The 17,857-nt window shown below is 42.9% G+C and overlaps 1 protein-coding gene across 1 annotated transcript in view; it reads right to left on the reverse strand.

Moving 5' to 3' along the window:
- Positions 1-17,857, reverse strand: part of DNAI1 (dynein axonemal intermediate chain 1) — a 103,712-nt gene that overhangs the window by 22,412 nt on the left and 63,443 nt on the right. The window contains exons 13-14 of the mRNA XM_065740122.1: positions 6,423-6,512; positions 1,592-1,679 (exon numbers count right to left, since the gene is read on the reverse strand). Coding sequence (XP_065596194.1) covers positions 1,592-1,679; positions 6,423-6,512 — 178 coding nt within the window. The remainder of the gene's footprint in view (positions 1-1,591; positions 1,680-6,422; positions 6,513-17,857) is intronic.

Consider the following 17,857-nt stretch of genomic DNA (forward strand, 5'->3'; position numbering starts at 1 on the left):
GCCAACAGAAAAGGATGTGACTTGAGAACAAATCTTTTGGCAGACACAAGGATTCTTCTTACTTCAAAAGCCCAAAATTAAGCAGCACTGTAACACATACACAAAACAAGCATCAATCACAATGGGAATGTGTTTCCTTTCAGTTCCTCTGGCTTCTGCTCCCATATCAGATATGACATCATCCATGGAAATAAACTCTTATGCTGGTGAAAGAAAATTTCAGTAAGGTTCTTGAGCAGAAGATGGGATTTCTGTGTAGTGCCAGGGCAGTCTGGGTCTGCTGACCAGAAGGGAAATGCACTGCAATCATCAGAGGAGAAACCAGAACAAGCAAAAAGGGTTTAGAAGTACATCATTACAGAGAACTTTCTGCAAAGGCGGCTGAAAACAGCTTTATGTCTTAAATGCTAAGAAAATGTAGACCTCAAAGGAATTGCTAAGGTTGTCTCAACCCTGTAATACTGTCTGCATTTTTTAACATTTAAATAGATTGTTAAATATTCAAGGCAAGCCTTAGAAAAATCCATTTCCCAGCAACACCAACAAATAATCCCAGAGCCTCTGGGAGTTCTGCACTGTTCAGATTTAGCTGGTCTCTTACAATCTGTGTGGCAGTTCAAACCTTTCCACAAACACGTATTCAGGAATTACTAGCCTAGAAACATTTATATATGCAGAGCAAGTGCCTTCTTGAAACCAAAGCCACAGCTTCAATGCAAAAAGTGGGTACAGTAGTATGATCGTGGGATCCTCAAAGCTCCTTGTGTAGTCTGGGACTTCCAGAGCTGACTCATCCCATCCTATATCAAGCACAGGATAGTCAGGATAAGGGGATTCGACCTAGAAAGACTGCAGTCTCCACCTTCTGTGGAGAGTCTAACACAGTAACTTAGAATAGGTGTTGTGCTTTTAGAAGGTCAAAGCTATGTGAGGCACATCCCACTGTAGGATGGGTTAGCTGTGAACTCAGGAGAGGTTACTTTCAATTTTGATTTGGCCCACTCAGAAAAACATCTAGTAGAAGGAGTGCAATTGACTTAATCCTGTAATACAGGTAATTTCCTTGCCTTGTCCACACCAAGATGCCTCAGAAACATAGAATCACAGAATCACCAATGTTGGAAAAGACCTACAAGATCATCCAAGCATCCACCTCTTACCAATAGTTCTTACTAAACCATGTCCCTCAACACAACATCCAAATATTCCTTGAACACCTCCATGGTTGGTGACTCCACCAGCTCCTCAGGCAGCCCATTCCAGCACCTGGCTGCTCTTTAGGAGAAGCAGTGCTTCATCACGTCCTCCCTGAATCTGCCCTGGTGCAACTGGAGGCCATCCCCTCTAGTCCTATTTTTAGAACTAATATTCATCTTCTTCTGCAAGTAGAGACAAGCAGCAAACCCTGACTCAATTAGTGGCCATTGCTACAGACAGACTTTGCCCTTCTACATGTTCAAAGCCAGGAGGAGGAACACTTTTTTAGCCCTTTTCCTTCTCAACATCCCACTCCCAATTTAATTGCCCAGAATGCCTGATAAGAGGTTCTGAGTCAGTAATTAATCAGCGTGGTGAGTTCTTGGGCTCCTACCAAGCATTTGCAGCTGCAGGACTTCTGGCCCCAGTATCGTTGTTCCTTCTACTGGCAGCTTGACGACATCTGTATGAACCAACTCATTCTGCAGGCAGAGGAGATTCCACATGAATAACAGGCTTTACAGCAACGGCAACAATACAGAGACATTCAGTACTTCCAAATGGCAAATTTTATGAAGGAATTTTAAAAAGCTTTCCAAAAATTGCTTAATGTTTCATGCCCACAGCTGGCAACTTGCTAATATGCTGCTTTACGTAAGACCTCCAGGAAACTGACATTTTGGTGCACTGGTGCTGAGAGCCACTTGCACATTGCACAGGCACAGGCATATGACCTGGACAGCTTTGGGTTTTGAGGACAGTGCTTCCAAGTGTGGGATGACACTGTCAGCGTGAATTGTGTTAAGTGAATTCACTCTGAATAGTGGAAAATATATAACTGTCTGTAATTGTGGAGCCAGCTAAAACTCACATTAAGGGTTAATAACATACCACCTCACTAGAGCTCTCTTCTTACCATCTCCCTGTTGATCTAAGAGCAGCCTCAGGTCCCAGCATTCACATTCTCTCAGATTCTGAGATTCAACCAACAAGAATATCCAGTGAACAGCTAACGCACACTATGTTGTTGTCAACAGAGCCCTAAAGAGCTCTCATTGCAGGGCACAATACTGACATGCAAGGTTTTGTATGAATATAGGGCAAAAAGACTGTGTCCCAAAGAGTTTACAGCCTAGCTAGGAGACAAAAGACAGATGAAAATAGACACCATGTGGGTGAGTATGAGGAAACAAAGAGAGGGTAAAGATTCATTCTTAGACTAGCTCTGGGAATTAAAATACCTCTGCAGATTGGAGTTGGTTGTGAATATAAGAATACCCTGGGGCTAATAAAAAGAACAAAGAACTAAACATTAAATTAGTGAGAAGTGTGGGCTGAGAACTGGATGTTTTCATGAATCTGCAGATTTCCCAGTGGATTACTGCGAGAACAAAACATAACTTCTTAGCTCACTGAATCAAGCTTTAGTTGGAGCTTCTCTAAACCCAGAGCAGGACTTTAGTGAAAAAAGAAATTTTGCCTGGAAAAGTCAGTCCCAGGGAATTTTGCATTAGGAATGGGTGAGAAGGCCTTGAGAGAACTTATTCAGTACTCCAATTCAGAGGGGACAGTGTTTTCTAAGACAATTTAATCAAATTTTGAGGGAACACATTTACAGAAGGTCCCAGAAAGGTCAAAATCCATAACATAATTTATTTCCCTCTCATCAGCTTGCACTGCCATCTAACCACATGCCTTTGCTTACTGATGGGAGTAACTTTTCCCTGAGACTGCAGCAAGAAGCCTCCTGTAGCCTGCGGAGTCTTATTTTCTGTTAGTTACTCCTCTTGCAGCACATGGCTTAAAACAAGCCAGATTCAGTGGGTATAGGCAGAAATAACATTAAGGAAGAGGTTGTATTTGCTGGTGCACGTGTGCAAGAATTGGAAAGAGCAGTGCCCTGGGCATCCATGAGCAAAGCATGCTCCTCATGCCACCTCCTGCCTGTGCAAACAGAAGTGCTGATGGGCTGCTGGAGCGCAGTCAGGACATGCTGTACTGGCACTCACCTCTGCTCAGGCTCCCTGAGAGTGTCTGTCACATCCAAGCCATGCCTTGTGGACACTGAGTCAGGCCTGGAGAGCAGCTTTTGGAGCTGCACGTGTCAATACAGTCTGTGCCTAGCAGAGTCTCACTGGTCAGAGGTGTGCTCTGGGCAGGCAGACAGGTATACCAGCACACTCACTCTGTTCTGGCAGAAGGATGGTCTGCATGAGACCTTCTATCTAAGCACAAGTCGTTCTGCAGCCTTTCTTTGAAGATGCCTCCCAGCACCTCCATCAGGCCAAGGCCTACACAGCGGGTAGCTTCTGTAAGCACTTGCCTTCACAAAGGATCTTACTTATGCAGAGTTCTCCATAGTGCTGCTTTTATTTTGTATGTAGCCTAGCAGTTTGGAAAATGCATCTGTTCCTGGGGCTGTTTACCGAGAGAACCATTCATATACTCTCCTGGGTAAACAGACTGTTGACAGTCTGGCCTTTCAGGAATACTGAACAATAATACGTTACTTCTGCTGAACAACTGTAAAGCATTTTGAAAGCATTAGCAAATTAGGTCTTACAGCTGCCTATTTCCTTTCAGTTGTTGTTATAAACCTCAGGTCACAAAGGAGGCCCAGACCTACTCAGCAATTCAGCTCTAGATCACATAGGAAAGGTGTGCTGTGGCTGATAGGCAAATGGAGGAGCAGTGGGGGTCACTCCAAGAAGCAGTGCCAGGCTGCACTCCAACCAAAAAATTCTTCGTTCTGACAGCTCTCCTCAAAAGTCAATGCATGAATACAAGGAGGAAGTCAATGCATGAATACATAGCCTTCCAGCTGAAGAATTCCCACATTCCTCCTCCGTTTTACACCTTCCTGGTGACCTAAACCCAACCCAAGATGACAACGTGAACAGGTGTATGTTTCAGAAAGCTTGTCCAAAGTGACTGTGCCAGTTTTTAACAGAGATGAGAACCACAGCCGAGGCAGCTCAACCATCCTTAGCTAAAATCTGATGTCTTCTATCCAAATCTTGAGTGGTGCTTGCCAGTTGTCCAGCTGGAAGTAAGAATTAATTTATTCACTTCATGCTCTCAGCTTTGGAAATGTCAAAGTTATCAGTGTCTGAAGAAGCTTTACTTCTGGATAGTCCTGTCAAAAAGATTAATGAAGCTCTTTTTCATTTATTTCATATTTGCACAATAGATGTGCAAACTAGAAAATCTCTGGGATATCATTAATTTTATTCTAAATAAAACTCAGAGATCAGTCTCTTGTAAAACTGGACTTTTAGAAAATTATTCATTTCTCTTTGCTGTGCATAAAGCCATGGATTGTAACAAAAAGCCCCTTTTGTTCTGTTTCTTGCTTTGTCTTTGGAAGAAAGAAACAAGAATGTACCTAAAAACTTGTCATTTTTCACCCCGCCCACTAAGTACACGTCAGTTTTGGCAGAAGTAACTTCAACTCAGCTTCATGCATGGGTATAGCCAAGGAGTGCAAAGAGTAAGTATAAATGACACTGCTAAACAGGTTTTAGAAGTCATACCAGGTGACTCTTAACTAGCTGTATCACTGTGTTCAAGGGACAGGATAAAAAAAAAGCCTTATGACGTGGGAACACAATTAAGCACAGCTGAATCACAGAAATGATGCAAAAAAGCCCTCTTACAGGTGAGTTGTCATCAGGATCTGTCTGCAGATTCTTCGGTTATCCAAGCTGTGGCACTTCACTGAAGCTGAATGTAAAAAAGGTTGAATCCAGCATATCTCACTTCTGTGTGAAACAGCATCACCCAGATATGAGAGCACTGTCAGCTATTGGGGCCCAGGCAAGAGGTGTAACTTGCCATATCACCTTCCCTGGACGTGTTTAGCTCTAAGAATGTACTACCCACTTCAGCAGAAATCCTTCTGGCTTTTCTATACAGGGGATAAAATAGGAGTTGAGTGCTGCGACAATATTAGTCTGTCTCTATCTAGGGAGCTCTGAGCATTCTTTTCAGAGAAGGACTTGGGACAGGTTTGTGGAGGGATTTTTGTATCCAAAGCTGTGTGTATGAACCAGGAGTTTAAGAAAGAACGTGATTATCAATGCCCTCTGCACACTCCTGCTGTGTTCATTAGAAGAGGCTCCAACCCCTGAGATGAGCATGAGACTTTAAAATACAGATAATGTTACACATGAAACCCTGCTCATGGCAACAAGGCCTAAAACTTTCAGAACAGACAAGCTTTCAATGGCTTGGTATAAAAGGTTAAAGAAACGATATAAAGAAATGTCTTTGCTTTCTGGGAAATAATGGGACAGCTACTTCAAATTCCCATTCAGGGTAATTCGATTATTTATGAAGTAAAACAAACAAACAAACAAACACTGAAATCTTCAAAACGTAAAATCAAATACCCAGTAGAGAAAGCACACGTTGAGATTGAGAGACTTAAATCTAAGGGTTGTTTAGGGATATTTCTGCCAATGCATGTACTGCAAATGAAAGAGTAATGAAAGGCAGAGAACGCAAATGAGATTTGTAGGGCGTGAGCCAGCAACGTCTTGGCAATGGGAAACCCTCTGTCTTTTCAACTGTGTGTTGCTGTCCCACTGCAAACACAAGCTTTTTCCCTGCTCCATGGCCGTAGTACTACAATTTGCTTTTCCTTGCACCAGGTGCTCTGAGGAAATCCAGCAGCAGCTACCTATCTAGCTCTTATCTAGCAACTTGAATTCCTGAATTACTTTGTACCACTTTGGCCACTCACTGTAGTGGAGCAGGATAGAATTCTGCATCTTCTCTCCCTTTCTTAAGTACAATCTGTAGGGCAGCAGTTTTTGAGTAGGAATCTTGAAACTATGAAAGAAGGCAGATTATTCTGCCTTGTCTCTGGATGACTATCTCAGAACAAGGAAGGTTTCAGAGCAAGGATAAGTCTTGAGACACAGCATCTGTGAAACAGAAAAGTGTTGTCTCACAATCAAGCTGATGGGGTGCTGAGTATGCCCATTGAATGGCTGTGTCCTGAGCAAGGAGTAGGCTCGTTCTGCTCAGTTCACTTTAACTCAGAGCCTCAGATTCAGCTGAAGGTTGATATCAGCAAGTTGTGACTAAACCAGAAATGTTTTGCTGCCACTTCTTTTCAAATCTTGCTCATCATAAATAATAATACAATTAAACATCATTGAACTTTGTAAAAAAAATGGTTCTAATTTGGCCAGGAAGGGAAACTGCCACCTACTGCTTACCTTAACTAAAGTCCATGACACAATTCGCCCATCCGAGGAGACAGAGAAGAAATTCAAATTGTTGTCCACATCATCTTTCTGCCACTTGACCTTCAAACAAGCAGATAATCCCAGTTAGCACAGAGCATTCTGAATTAGTAGGGCAGAGCCTCTGGCCCTCAGCACTGTCTTCTCACACCCTTCCTAATGAGCAGCTGGTTTCCACCCTGAAGGCCTGATGCTAGTTCACAGCATGTATGAACACACTGCCATCATCCCAGGCAACTTCACAAGTTCCTCGCAACTCCCATCTCTCACTGTACTGAAGGGATGCTGCAGAGGACACATCACTTCCCTGTGCACTTCCCATTTGGCTAATTACTGCAGATCCAGTGTTATGTGGCTCCTCTTCAGCCAGCTCACCTCAAATTAGCTTTCTGTGCCTATGATGGACACAGATGAGGCCTTGCAAGCAATGTTTGACATGGGTCCTTGCAGCACTTCGTTTTAGGGGGATCAAAAGGTCTCCATTAAAGTTGAAATCCTCCCCACACTTTCAGAGCATATATGTGCCTAGTAAGGAGATTTGCCTTTTGACTGTGACAGCTCAGCGGGAGAGATTAGAACTCAGATAAATGGCTTACAGTTTAGAAGAGACATTTCAGTTAGACCAAAAGCATTAAGAACACTCGATTTTCAGATCTGGGAATTCAATCAGACTGAAGGGAAAAGGATGACTTGCCACTGGGCCTGTCAGCATAAACTCTTGTGGGCATCTGTCAGTTCAGGATGGGGACAAGACTTTGGCAGCTTCTGCTGTGGTTTTCAAAGGTATATTTGCTCCTATCAAGCAGAGCATTAGACACATTTCCCTAAACATCGTCTATGATAAATGGGCATGTGAATCCTAGAGCTTATCAAATAATCTGTGAACATCTACTAATCTGGAGCCTATTCCAAAAAGCAAGCTGTGTTCTCAATACTTTAATTACACAGCTCGGGTATCCCAATGTTACTTCTTTGGAAAAAGTGTTAATTCTGTTTTATGAAATGGTTTGTACCATGAAGTTCTGTGGAGCATGAAAATTCAGTGAGAGACTCACTAAGGAGTAATTAATTCTCTAGTGAACTCTACTGATTTCCTACCTAGACTGTTCTGCAGAAGGAAAAACAAAATGGAAGGCAATGCATGCGTGAGTGTACACAATGACAGTTACATGGCCAGAAGATATGACTGAAGAGTCTCAAGTAGATTTGAACATCCATCCTTACACTGCAGAAATCAAAATACTCTAAGTGGAACCACTTCTGTCTTGCATTAAGGAGTGACATAATCCAAAATTGCTCAGAATAAATGGCTACTGATGAAAGGATGGGTCCAATGGAACATACAGAGAACAGTGATTTCCAAGGCTGGCCTCTGCACACATTTGTGTTGCATATATATCTGTTCCAGGAACATCTCCCTGGGAACGTGAGCTTCTGCTGATCATGGTGGTCATCAGCAGCTGCTTTCAGATAATTAGGTTGGTGTAGTGAGGAATTTTAATTCAAAGAGAAAAATGCAGGCTTCAGAGGTACTGCTTAACAAACAAGTTGACTCATGTATCTCACGCAGGGCACAGGAAAAGGGATGTGCTTCAAATTAGAGCTTTTTAAAATGCCACTCTAAACTTGTCCAACAATAAGGTGCATTTATGTGCATGTCTCACTTAACTCTCCTCTAACTCAGGTACTTTCTACTTTCCCAAATACATGGAAAAATGTCTCACTTCCCAACCTCCTTCTAAGGCAAAGTTACTTAGCTTGAGGTAGGTTTCTGTGAAAAAAAAAGTCAAATTTAAACCTGGAAGCAGTTGGCACCAGCACCTTAAATATCTCCTACTGGGACAGAGGTACAAAGAAAAAAAAGGGGCTCTCCAGAATCTGACACCTTCAGGCTGAACCCAGCAACACCTTGATTGGCACATGGAAAGGAAGTGCAAGAGACATGTCTGTGCTGAAGTCAGCATGGGTCTGAGATTAGGCTTGGAGTCACCACCCAGGCTGCTTACACAACGCACATGCTAGGTGCTGAGCTGGTCCAGAGGTTCTCTAACGGGTGAGTCCAAGCTTGACCACTATCAGAGCACATGCTAGGTGCTCCCTAGTGAGCTTTGCTTGAGCTCTGCACCTGAGTTCTCTGCTCTGGTTAAGCTCAGTGCAGATGTTTTGCACCCAAACTAGAACCAAGCAACAGCCCGTTACATCAATGGAAAATGCACAGATAAAATAGCTGGAGTCCAGCTCTAATCACACAGCAGACAGCTCTAGAATCCTCATATCTGTCCTGATACAGAGTGTTGAAGAAACCTCATCTGGAGGCGTCCAACAACACAAGTGTTTCCATGACCTTATGGATTATTACCCAATCCAATTCTTTTCAGCATTCCCCAGCTGGAGAGCTTTAGTCAGGGTTTGCTCACTCCAAATGCCATCTCTCTGAAAGTTTTAAATTCAATTTTTCTGTTATCAGTTAAGTGTCACAACTACTTCTTTTCATCAGTTGCACAGTGGAGTCAACAGCCCTCAAAAGCAAGTAGGCTGATTTGCTTTGGTGCTCTTGCTCCCACATTCAAAACAGTTAACAGCATCTGAGTTAGGTACATAGTGCAGGCAGTTTGAACTCAAACTTCCAGGGGCATCAAGATCTGCCCTCATACGACTGTCAGCAGCTCTCCGTGACTTTACCCTGAATTTCAGAAAACAGAAATACTTTTAGTTTGCTGTCAACACCTCTGACACCTTAATATTGTTTATGATCTCTTCTCTCTCAACCTCTAAATCCCATGAACACTTATTAGGGTAATTAGCCTTCATGATACTGCAATCAAATTGGGCATCTGCTCAGAAGTGACCTTTTTCCTGCTCCCAGAGGCCCAGAAATGTGGCACACACTCCTATCATTAGCGTTATCCATGCTGTGAGGAGTGGGACTTTTGACAAGAAAAGTAGGCAACTGAAAGAAGTTGGTTTTTTTGGAAGCATGTGAGAACGATCCCAGGATTTTTGCTGTTTGAGATGACTTATAGCAAAAGTTCAACTCTGATATAGTAAAAGCAAAGCACCACATGAGAAAGAAAAGTGTATGTGAACAGTGGAAAAGTGACAAGTACACACAATACTATAAATGATCCTGATGGGATCTATAATAAAATCAAAGATATACTGTTATCTTTATAGTAACCTTTAGCCTGACCACTCTTTTAGTACAAAATTAATTTGTGAAACATTGCTGTGGGGTACCCGTGAGAAGAGCCTAACACTTCTGAAGTTTTATTTCTCAGAGCCTGGCTATTCGTAATGTAGGCTATTCAAAACTACTATTTGTTCACAGAAAAATAAAGGTAAAGCTCTGCATGTTCACTGCTATGTACAGCAGGTTAGCAGGGCAATCCATCAACTCTTAGCTAGAAAATAATATAATCTTTGTCTATAGCAGATGGCAGTGGCTGCTGTCCAACAGGAGATTAGACCGTCTATCCAATCTGATTTGAAAACTCCCATGTTTCTAGTGTCATTCCTAGAAAAGAAATAATGCTTGATCAGTTTTCCTGGCATGGAGGCTGTTAGTCACTGACATTGACAAATAAAATTGGTCAAAGCCTCCCTGGCCATGAAGCTGACCCGAGTGCTTTGCAGATAGCCACCGGCAGGATCTGCCTTCCTTTCTTCCAAGGAGACAACTGTTACTGCAAACACCAACCCCTTCGGCTCATTGCTGGCTTGCCAAGACTCAGCTGCGGGGTGCCACATGTGGCACATACACATTAAACAACAAGCAATTCCTTCCCTTCCTATTCATTATTCTCCATGGAGCTCTTAACCAACACTGAAATGTTGCAGCCCTGCTGACTCCTGCCCAAGGTGAAACAAAAGAGTTTGGGTCATTTGAACTTAAAAAATAGAATAAGGTCTGTCAAAGGTAGGAAGTGGGAATGACACAAGCCTTATGAAACCCTCAGGAACTAGCTGAGTAATACACATGCAGATAAGTGAGCGAGCTACAGGCTGCTGAAGAAAATCCCTGCCAATGTGACTCAGTGACAAATTCCTTCCAGCACCAAGCTGGCAACCAATACAGTCCTAAGCAAAGCTGTCATGGCACTGTAGGGTTTGGGGGAGCATCTCTTCTGAGGTGGGGTTGGGTACACCGCAACCACTGGTGGTGGTTCACATAGTCTGTTCTCTCCAGCAACAGGCACTCAACTACTGCCATACAGACAAGTGTCAGCACTTAACTGGCCTTACAGAGAAAATCTCTTTTACCATGAATTCCTTCCAGGTCATGCTCTCTAAGCATTCCAGCTCTTCCCTTTCAGCCTTTCTACACAGCTGGAAATACACAGTACTGGGCCTTCCTTAGGCACACACAAATGGGAGTTACAACCTCCCCTACCTTATATTCTTACAAAAAAATGAAAATTATATGTCTTCATGCAACAGGAAGACCACTGATGTTCTGCTATAACCCCTTCTGGCACCCGGCTGCCTAACTGTTCACTCCCTTATTTGTATCTGTGCATTTAATTTTCCCTTTCTAAATACAGAATTCACTCATGACTTTATTGCATTTCATTACATTGATTTTGGAAAATTCTTCCAATTTATCAAGATCATTTTGAACATAATCATGCCCTGAAAAGTACCAGGGCCTCCCGAGGGGGCTTCCTTATTCTGTAACCTGAGTTGTTAATGAAAGTATTGATCAAAAGAAGACCAAGGCTGGCAGCTGGAGGGTCTCACTTGAAGTATCTTCAGGGCTTGACAGCAAGCCCTGGATAACCGTTCTTAGAGCACACGGTCTGATCCACCTGAACAAACACTTTACAGTAACTTTATCAAATTCATATTTAAACGCAGTAGTTATAAAAATGTCACTGTGTGAGCTTGGATCAGATGCTTTATCAAGACAAGATGAACTGAGGTGATAATGCTGACTGCTTCCCCCTTCTTCATGATGCCCATTTCTCTGAGACAACAACAACAACAACAAAAAAGAAAGAAATTATAGTAGCTTAACATTTTATTCCAGACAAATCTATGCCCGTTTCTCTGAATTACCTTATTACCTAGACATTTACAAATCATTCTGCCATTTGTCTAAGTGTTTTTCCAGTGACTGAAATTGGTCTCCCTGGCCAGTAATTTTCTTGGTTCAAACATAACATTTTAACTTAGATTTTTTTTTTATTTTTATTTTTCCAGCCCATTGAGACCTCCCCTACTTTTCATGGCCACGCTTATCCTACATGACAAGCACTGGAGTGCAGCCAATACATTGCTGTGCTGTCGTCCCCATCCACAGTAAAAAGGCAGAGTAATGCTTCCCTCCATCCGTGCCCCAGGAGCCCTGCCTCTGAGTAAAAGCTTGTATTCAATAAGATTGGAAGCTGCCTATGGACTTGCACAAAAAAACCACTAGTTTATGCTTAAGATCCAGGATGGATATAGCACAACAGACTTCCTAAAACACTCACTAATGGTCTGAAATTGCTCTGCCTAATTTCTTATGTACTGCAGGGTATGCTTAAGCTGATCCTGCTGGTGAGCGCATACCTGTCTCATCTAAACATTATTTAACTTGCACTCCCTCATTCTGAACTATGCTTTCACTCCTTTTTTACATTAATCATATCAAGCAGTCAGTTTTTACACTCAATTTAAGATTAAACAATACAGCATCAAATATTGCCTTCTTATCCATACTACTCAGTATTAGTGGAAAGCTTGCCTTAGTAATGAACCTGTATTCTTTGTTCCTTCAACTTCCAACACACTTCCCAAGTATCATCCTTTCCTTTTTATGACTCCACATAATCACAGCTCACTTTGTACCTTCATCTTCTTTAACTTTCTGTGTCTTCATGCCACATTTAGTCTGCATAAAGGAGACTTCTTCCATTTTGCCACTATCCTATTTTCAGGCTTCCATAGCAGCCCACTGCAGGCTGATCTACAATGAATTGCTCTGTGGGTCACCCCTTGCTGTGCCAGGCTGATCTCTCTTGTGTTCTGGTGTGAATATTCCTTGTATTCCTCTACAGCAGCCTTTAATTTGAGCCAGGAAGCAGTTCTCATTTCCTCCCACCATCACCTCCAAATGTGTTTCTTGTTGGTTCCTGCTAGTGACTCTCAACAGAATGGCATCCAGAAACATCAGCTCATTACCAGCAGAAAAGAAATCTTTCACATCCTCCTCCTGTTAATGACAGTCATTTTTTTATTCCCTCCCTTTATCACTCACTTCTGCTGTTCACCCAAGGGATCTGCTGATCCTGAGTCTGCTGACTTTCAGTTTTGTTGGAGCAAATTCTTTGTTCCTCCTGGCTGCTAAGACAAAGTAGTGCCTCTGTAACAAATTTCCCAAATGCCCTCCATCAAAGATATTGCCAGGTATTCTTTGTTTACTGCTTACCAGCCTTCCCAGCCTGGACACATACACAGGCCTTGCTGCCTCATTGAGAATCTCTTGCCAGCTATTAAAAGTGAAGCCAAGGCCAAACACCTGGAGGAAAACATTGAGAAACAAGGCTGCTCTCCTGAAATCAGTCACAAGAGACCCTCCAAAATGCCTGACCTAGAAAGCACAGTTTACTTCACTCATATGCAAAGTAACTTCAGTGTTTGTCTTCATGCATACCAAGAGACAGACAGAGAAAGCTGTAGAAGTGAGGAGTAGGGCAGTGTCTGGAGTCCTGCCCAGTGGTGCACACTTGGCCAAAGACATCACTGGGCTGTATCAAGGCTTTTATCATTCCTGACTATTACACTGGGAAGCAGACAGCATTTCTGCTGTTAGCAAGAATGTGACAAAATAGCAGTTTTTGTCAACATTAACACAGAAGACACTAGCACTTGATTTTGTTCTTAGAAGCCTTGCTGTAAAAGGGTCATCTCCACTCCCATCCCTGAGCCCTAGATGTGGTGCTGGTAAAAGCAGAGCAGATGGGTGAATCCAGCTGCAATTAAAGAGGAACAGCTGCTCCCAAGAAGAAGAATTAAGCCTGCTGAATGGGGAAAGTTGGGCTGCCACTGCCAGGCTCAGGAGTCTTTGCATATGCAGAAACCTCAAGAAGGAAGCAACTGTCAGAAGTGCAGCAGTGCTAATAATACCTTTCTGATACTGTCTGAGATGTCTGTGTGGGGAAGAAGCTGGAGGCTCTTCCATGAAGGATGTGACCTTCTGAGCCTGGAGACCAGTCTGCCAGCAGCCAAAGTCACATAACCCAGGAATATTTACCTGAGACCATGTTTGTGGTTCACAAAGAGGAAGGCAGATGCCACCAAGAGCCACAAGGAAAGCTCTCCTTCTTTCAGCGCCATCCAAAAATACACTGAGACTAGATACTTAACAAAATTAACTTTAAGCAGCACAGGAATGCTAAGATGGATACAGCCAACTGAGCAAGACCATATGAAATTCACCCTAAGGTGCCTAAGGAGCAGCCAAAACAATCTCTAAATCATACATAATTATCTACAGAAATTAGGAGAGGTCCTGGAGGATAGGAACAGGGTCAAAATGTCCCCAGAAAGATGTCCCCCAACAAAACAAGAAAGATGTCCCCCCCAAAAACAAAAGCTAGCTTGCAAGACACATTAAAGATCACGGACCTGTCAGCCTGCCTCAGAACCCTGAATGCTGAAGCAAAGTATTAAGTCATCAGTATGCATCTGTGGTACAAGAAGACAGAGAACGATGAATATGGGCTTGTCAAGGAAAGATCTTTTCAAACAAAATTGATTTCCTTCTCTGACAGGGTAATGGGTCTACAGGATTAGAGGAAAGGAGCAGATGTGATTTACCTTTAATTTAGTAAGGCTTTCGGCATATTCCTCGTGATGTTTTAGAAGCAAGCTAAGAAAATTAAGTCCAGATGTAATTACTATGAAGTGGATGAGTGATTGAAAAAATGAATCTGCAAGAGTAGTGATCAGTGACTTCCTGACCGCTTGAGAGAACAACCGTAGATGGTTCCCACAGGGGATTGTCCCAGGTCTGATTCTATTCACTATTTTCATTAGTAAGTTGCATAATGGACGGCAACATACACAGAATATTTGCAGATGACACAGTTTGGAGGCAAAGGTTTCTGTTGTTATCAGAACTCGAAGATATCTTGACAAATTGGAGATGCAGCCTGAAAACAATAAGACTAAATTTGATAAAGACAAGTACAGAGGAACACGGGAAGAAGAAAGCACGTAAACAAGTAGAAATTAGGGATTTTCTAGCTAAGTGGCAGTAGTGCAGAAAAGGATCAGAGGCTGGTGCAGAAATCAGCAAAGTGATACTGCCAGGTCAGGGAGGTTTACAGAAATCTTTCTCAAATGGATGAAGAGTTATGTTACATCTAAGACTTTCCAGATAATGACTTCAGTCTGTCAGTACTGGTGACGACAGCCAGACAAACTCATTTTGAAGAAAGCACTTCAGGAATGATATTGTAGCATCTATGATTCCGTAACCAGAAGAGGATACTCCAGGGCTCTACCAGTTCTCATTTCTGTGCGGCAGGAACAGTCTCCTTTTTCCAGAAATGAAGGTTCAGTTTGATTGTAAATTCAGTCTCACTTCTCACAACTTTACTGAACATCAAGTTCAACCATACTGTGACTGCTTCATCCGCTGCTCTAGATGAGACTGCTTTGTACAGCAGACAAGTCTTTTGAGTGTAAGTAAAAGCTGATGGAAAGATATAAATAAAAACTACTTTGATTTACATACATACAAATAAGCACTTAAAAATAAATCCAGTGAAGAATGTTCCTATCTCAGAATCTGGATTTTCTTTTAAATGCAAATATGGCTATGACAGCAATCTAGAGATATGGGAGCTGCTAAGCAGAGGAGGGTCCTTGGTGCTCTTCTTTGCACTGTAGAAAAATATGTTGATGCTTTACTGCAAAATTATGCAACAGGACAGAATGGATCAGACTGCTCTGGAAGAGAACTTGTCCCCACAATATAAGCTGTTAAAGTGATAAGGTTTGTAATCACTGCCTCTTCCTAAAGGTGAGTAATACTTAAAATTGGGATGCACAGATTGCATTAGAGAGAAAATTGTTTAGACAGCTGATGAAGGTAAAATCGTTGAAGATCGCAATAGCCTTTGGTCTAATTTGGGCTTCCTTCATCTCTCTTGCACTCGCAGTGAGCAATTCTGGCCTACGGTACTGCCTGCCTGAAGCAGAATAGGGATTTAATTGGCTGTCTTCTAATTTTACATACTGTCATTTTGTGTAAGACAGCTTTCCTGATAATAAATATGCCAATTACAATGGTCAGAGCAGCTCACAGGCTTGAAAACAGTAGGCAGGAACTGAAATGAAGGTGGCTTCTTCACGTACAAAGAAGTTGGGTGTCACCTGAGCAGTATAGCAGGACTGCCTTTCACCAAGCAAAGAACCAGGAGGAAGAATTCCTCAGCATCTCAAAGTACCATGGAAAGGAAGGTACAGCATAGGTGAGTCTGGGTGCTCCCAGAGACCACAGGTCACCTGCACCACGGGTGTGAGGTTGACTGAGACTTTTTCACAGGTACAAGCAAACAACAAGCTTATCTGGTGAAAGATTGCTTTTGTTGCTACAGGCATAGCAAGAACCAAGCTTTACTGAAAGCTTTATTGGTGGTGGTGGTTGTTTTCTTCCTTTGTAGTACTTGAAAGCTTCTTGATAGCTGAGAGAAAACTTTCAGATATGTTTACCAGCACAGAATCACAGAATTAGGGGCTGGAAGGGACCTCTAGAGATCATCTAGTCTAACCTCTCTGCAAAAGTGGGCCCCCGAGGCCAGCACTAGAGCTCCTTGTGAAACACACTCCCAGATCTTATTTAACCCCATAAAAGCTCCTTTTTGGAAAATCACTTCTCCCCCACAGCTGGACCAACTGCCTTCCACCTTGATGCCATCATTCTGGAGACCACAGCCCCATGCACCATTTTTTGGACACCCATGAACCCAGGGGTGCAAGATCAGCATACACTGGCTGTACCACAGTGCCTTCAGACACCTCACGAGTTGGAAATGCAGAAAGAGGATAGAGAATGCTCAGCAAAGAGTACACCCAGTGATAGAGGGACTCAGCACTGAGCTGAGCAGCGAGCATGGCATGGAAGTGACGCTGATGCAGGGCAAAGGCCCAGCCTGGGGCTTGTGCATTGCTCATGCTTCACAGCCTCAGATTTATCTGGAGGAAGCAGAGTTCATTTATAAATAGCATTGGATAAGGGCTGGCCCTACTTTCAGTTTGTTTTCCTCCTGCTGGGAGGTGGTTACTCTGCTTTGTACCAGGGATCTGCTTGCTTATTCCCCTCACAGCACTCCTCACCGCATTTATTAGGCTGGTACACCAACAGCTGAGGAGCAAGGACCCAGCCACCAGACTCTCTCCTGCTTGTCCTGTCAGTGGTGGTGTTCCCATGTCAGACAGCACGCAGATGAATGATGGGTGCCAGAGGCCAGAAAACTTGGGGATATTTAACCAATTGGAATTCACAGCTCCTGATTTCAATTCTGACTGTGCTCATTGGGCAAGATATTCAATTTACAGACAAAATAAGAAGTTCCCCACTCCTTACACAGGGACAGCACATGGCAGGCAGGCTTGCATCCAAATCCTCAAGCTGTTTGATGCTGCTAAATCAGCATCTGCAGAGACAGCATCTGCAATGTGCCTGACAGAAGGTGCCCATCATTGCAGGGCTGGGGCTCTGTCCCCAAGCACACCAAGTCAAGGTGGTTGCCACTGCAGGAGAGGGGTGGGAGCTGCAGCAGCCCTTGCTCCCTGCAGACCGTGACTTCGCCTGCACTATCTGCTCAGCCTGCTCTGCCCTTATCCCTCCCTTACCTCTACATCATCTTTCTTGCAGAAGTGCTCTGTTGTTTCACAGGCTGTGTCAGTGTTGTTAAGACCCACGTGTGCTTTCTACACTTATTTTGAAAATCCTACTATCAGCAGCTACATTTTACAAGCCATGTTTTTTCCAAAAAAGATCTAACATAGCTTCCTGATTTTTCGTAAATATTTAGTTAACATTTGTGATGGCTGTAAAGCAGCAGAGGAGGATTCAAAGATCCAAGTAACCAAAAAGTGCATTACAACTTTTCTGTCCCTTGAAGCCTCAGGCTAACATGTTCCTGCATCCCAAGGACTGACTTTATGTTTAATGAGTGAAGTTTTCTATGTGAACTAGCACCAGCACAACTACTGGGTGAAGCAAATTGTACATACTTTCCTTGTTGTTACTAGAACAGAAATAAACAACTTGGAAATCCACAGTGAGGAGACCTGGATCTTGAGTAAAAGGATGGGGAGAGAGAAGAACAACACAGCACTTCAGAAGAATCCTTTTTAACAAGCAGTGGTGAGAGTAAAAGAAAGAAAATAAGTTCAGCATCTGTATGAAGTAC

The sequence above is a fragment of the Cyrtonyx montezumae genome, unplaced genomic scaffold (assembly GCF_038088225.1).
Source record: "Cyrtonyx montezumae isolate F1298 unplaced genomic scaffold, pur_monq_1.0 scaffold_25, whole genome shotgun sequence".
In the NCBI taxonomy this organism is placed as follows: Eukaryota; Metazoa; Chordata; class Aves; order Galliformes; family Odontophoridae; genus Cyrtonyx; species Cyrtonyx montezumae.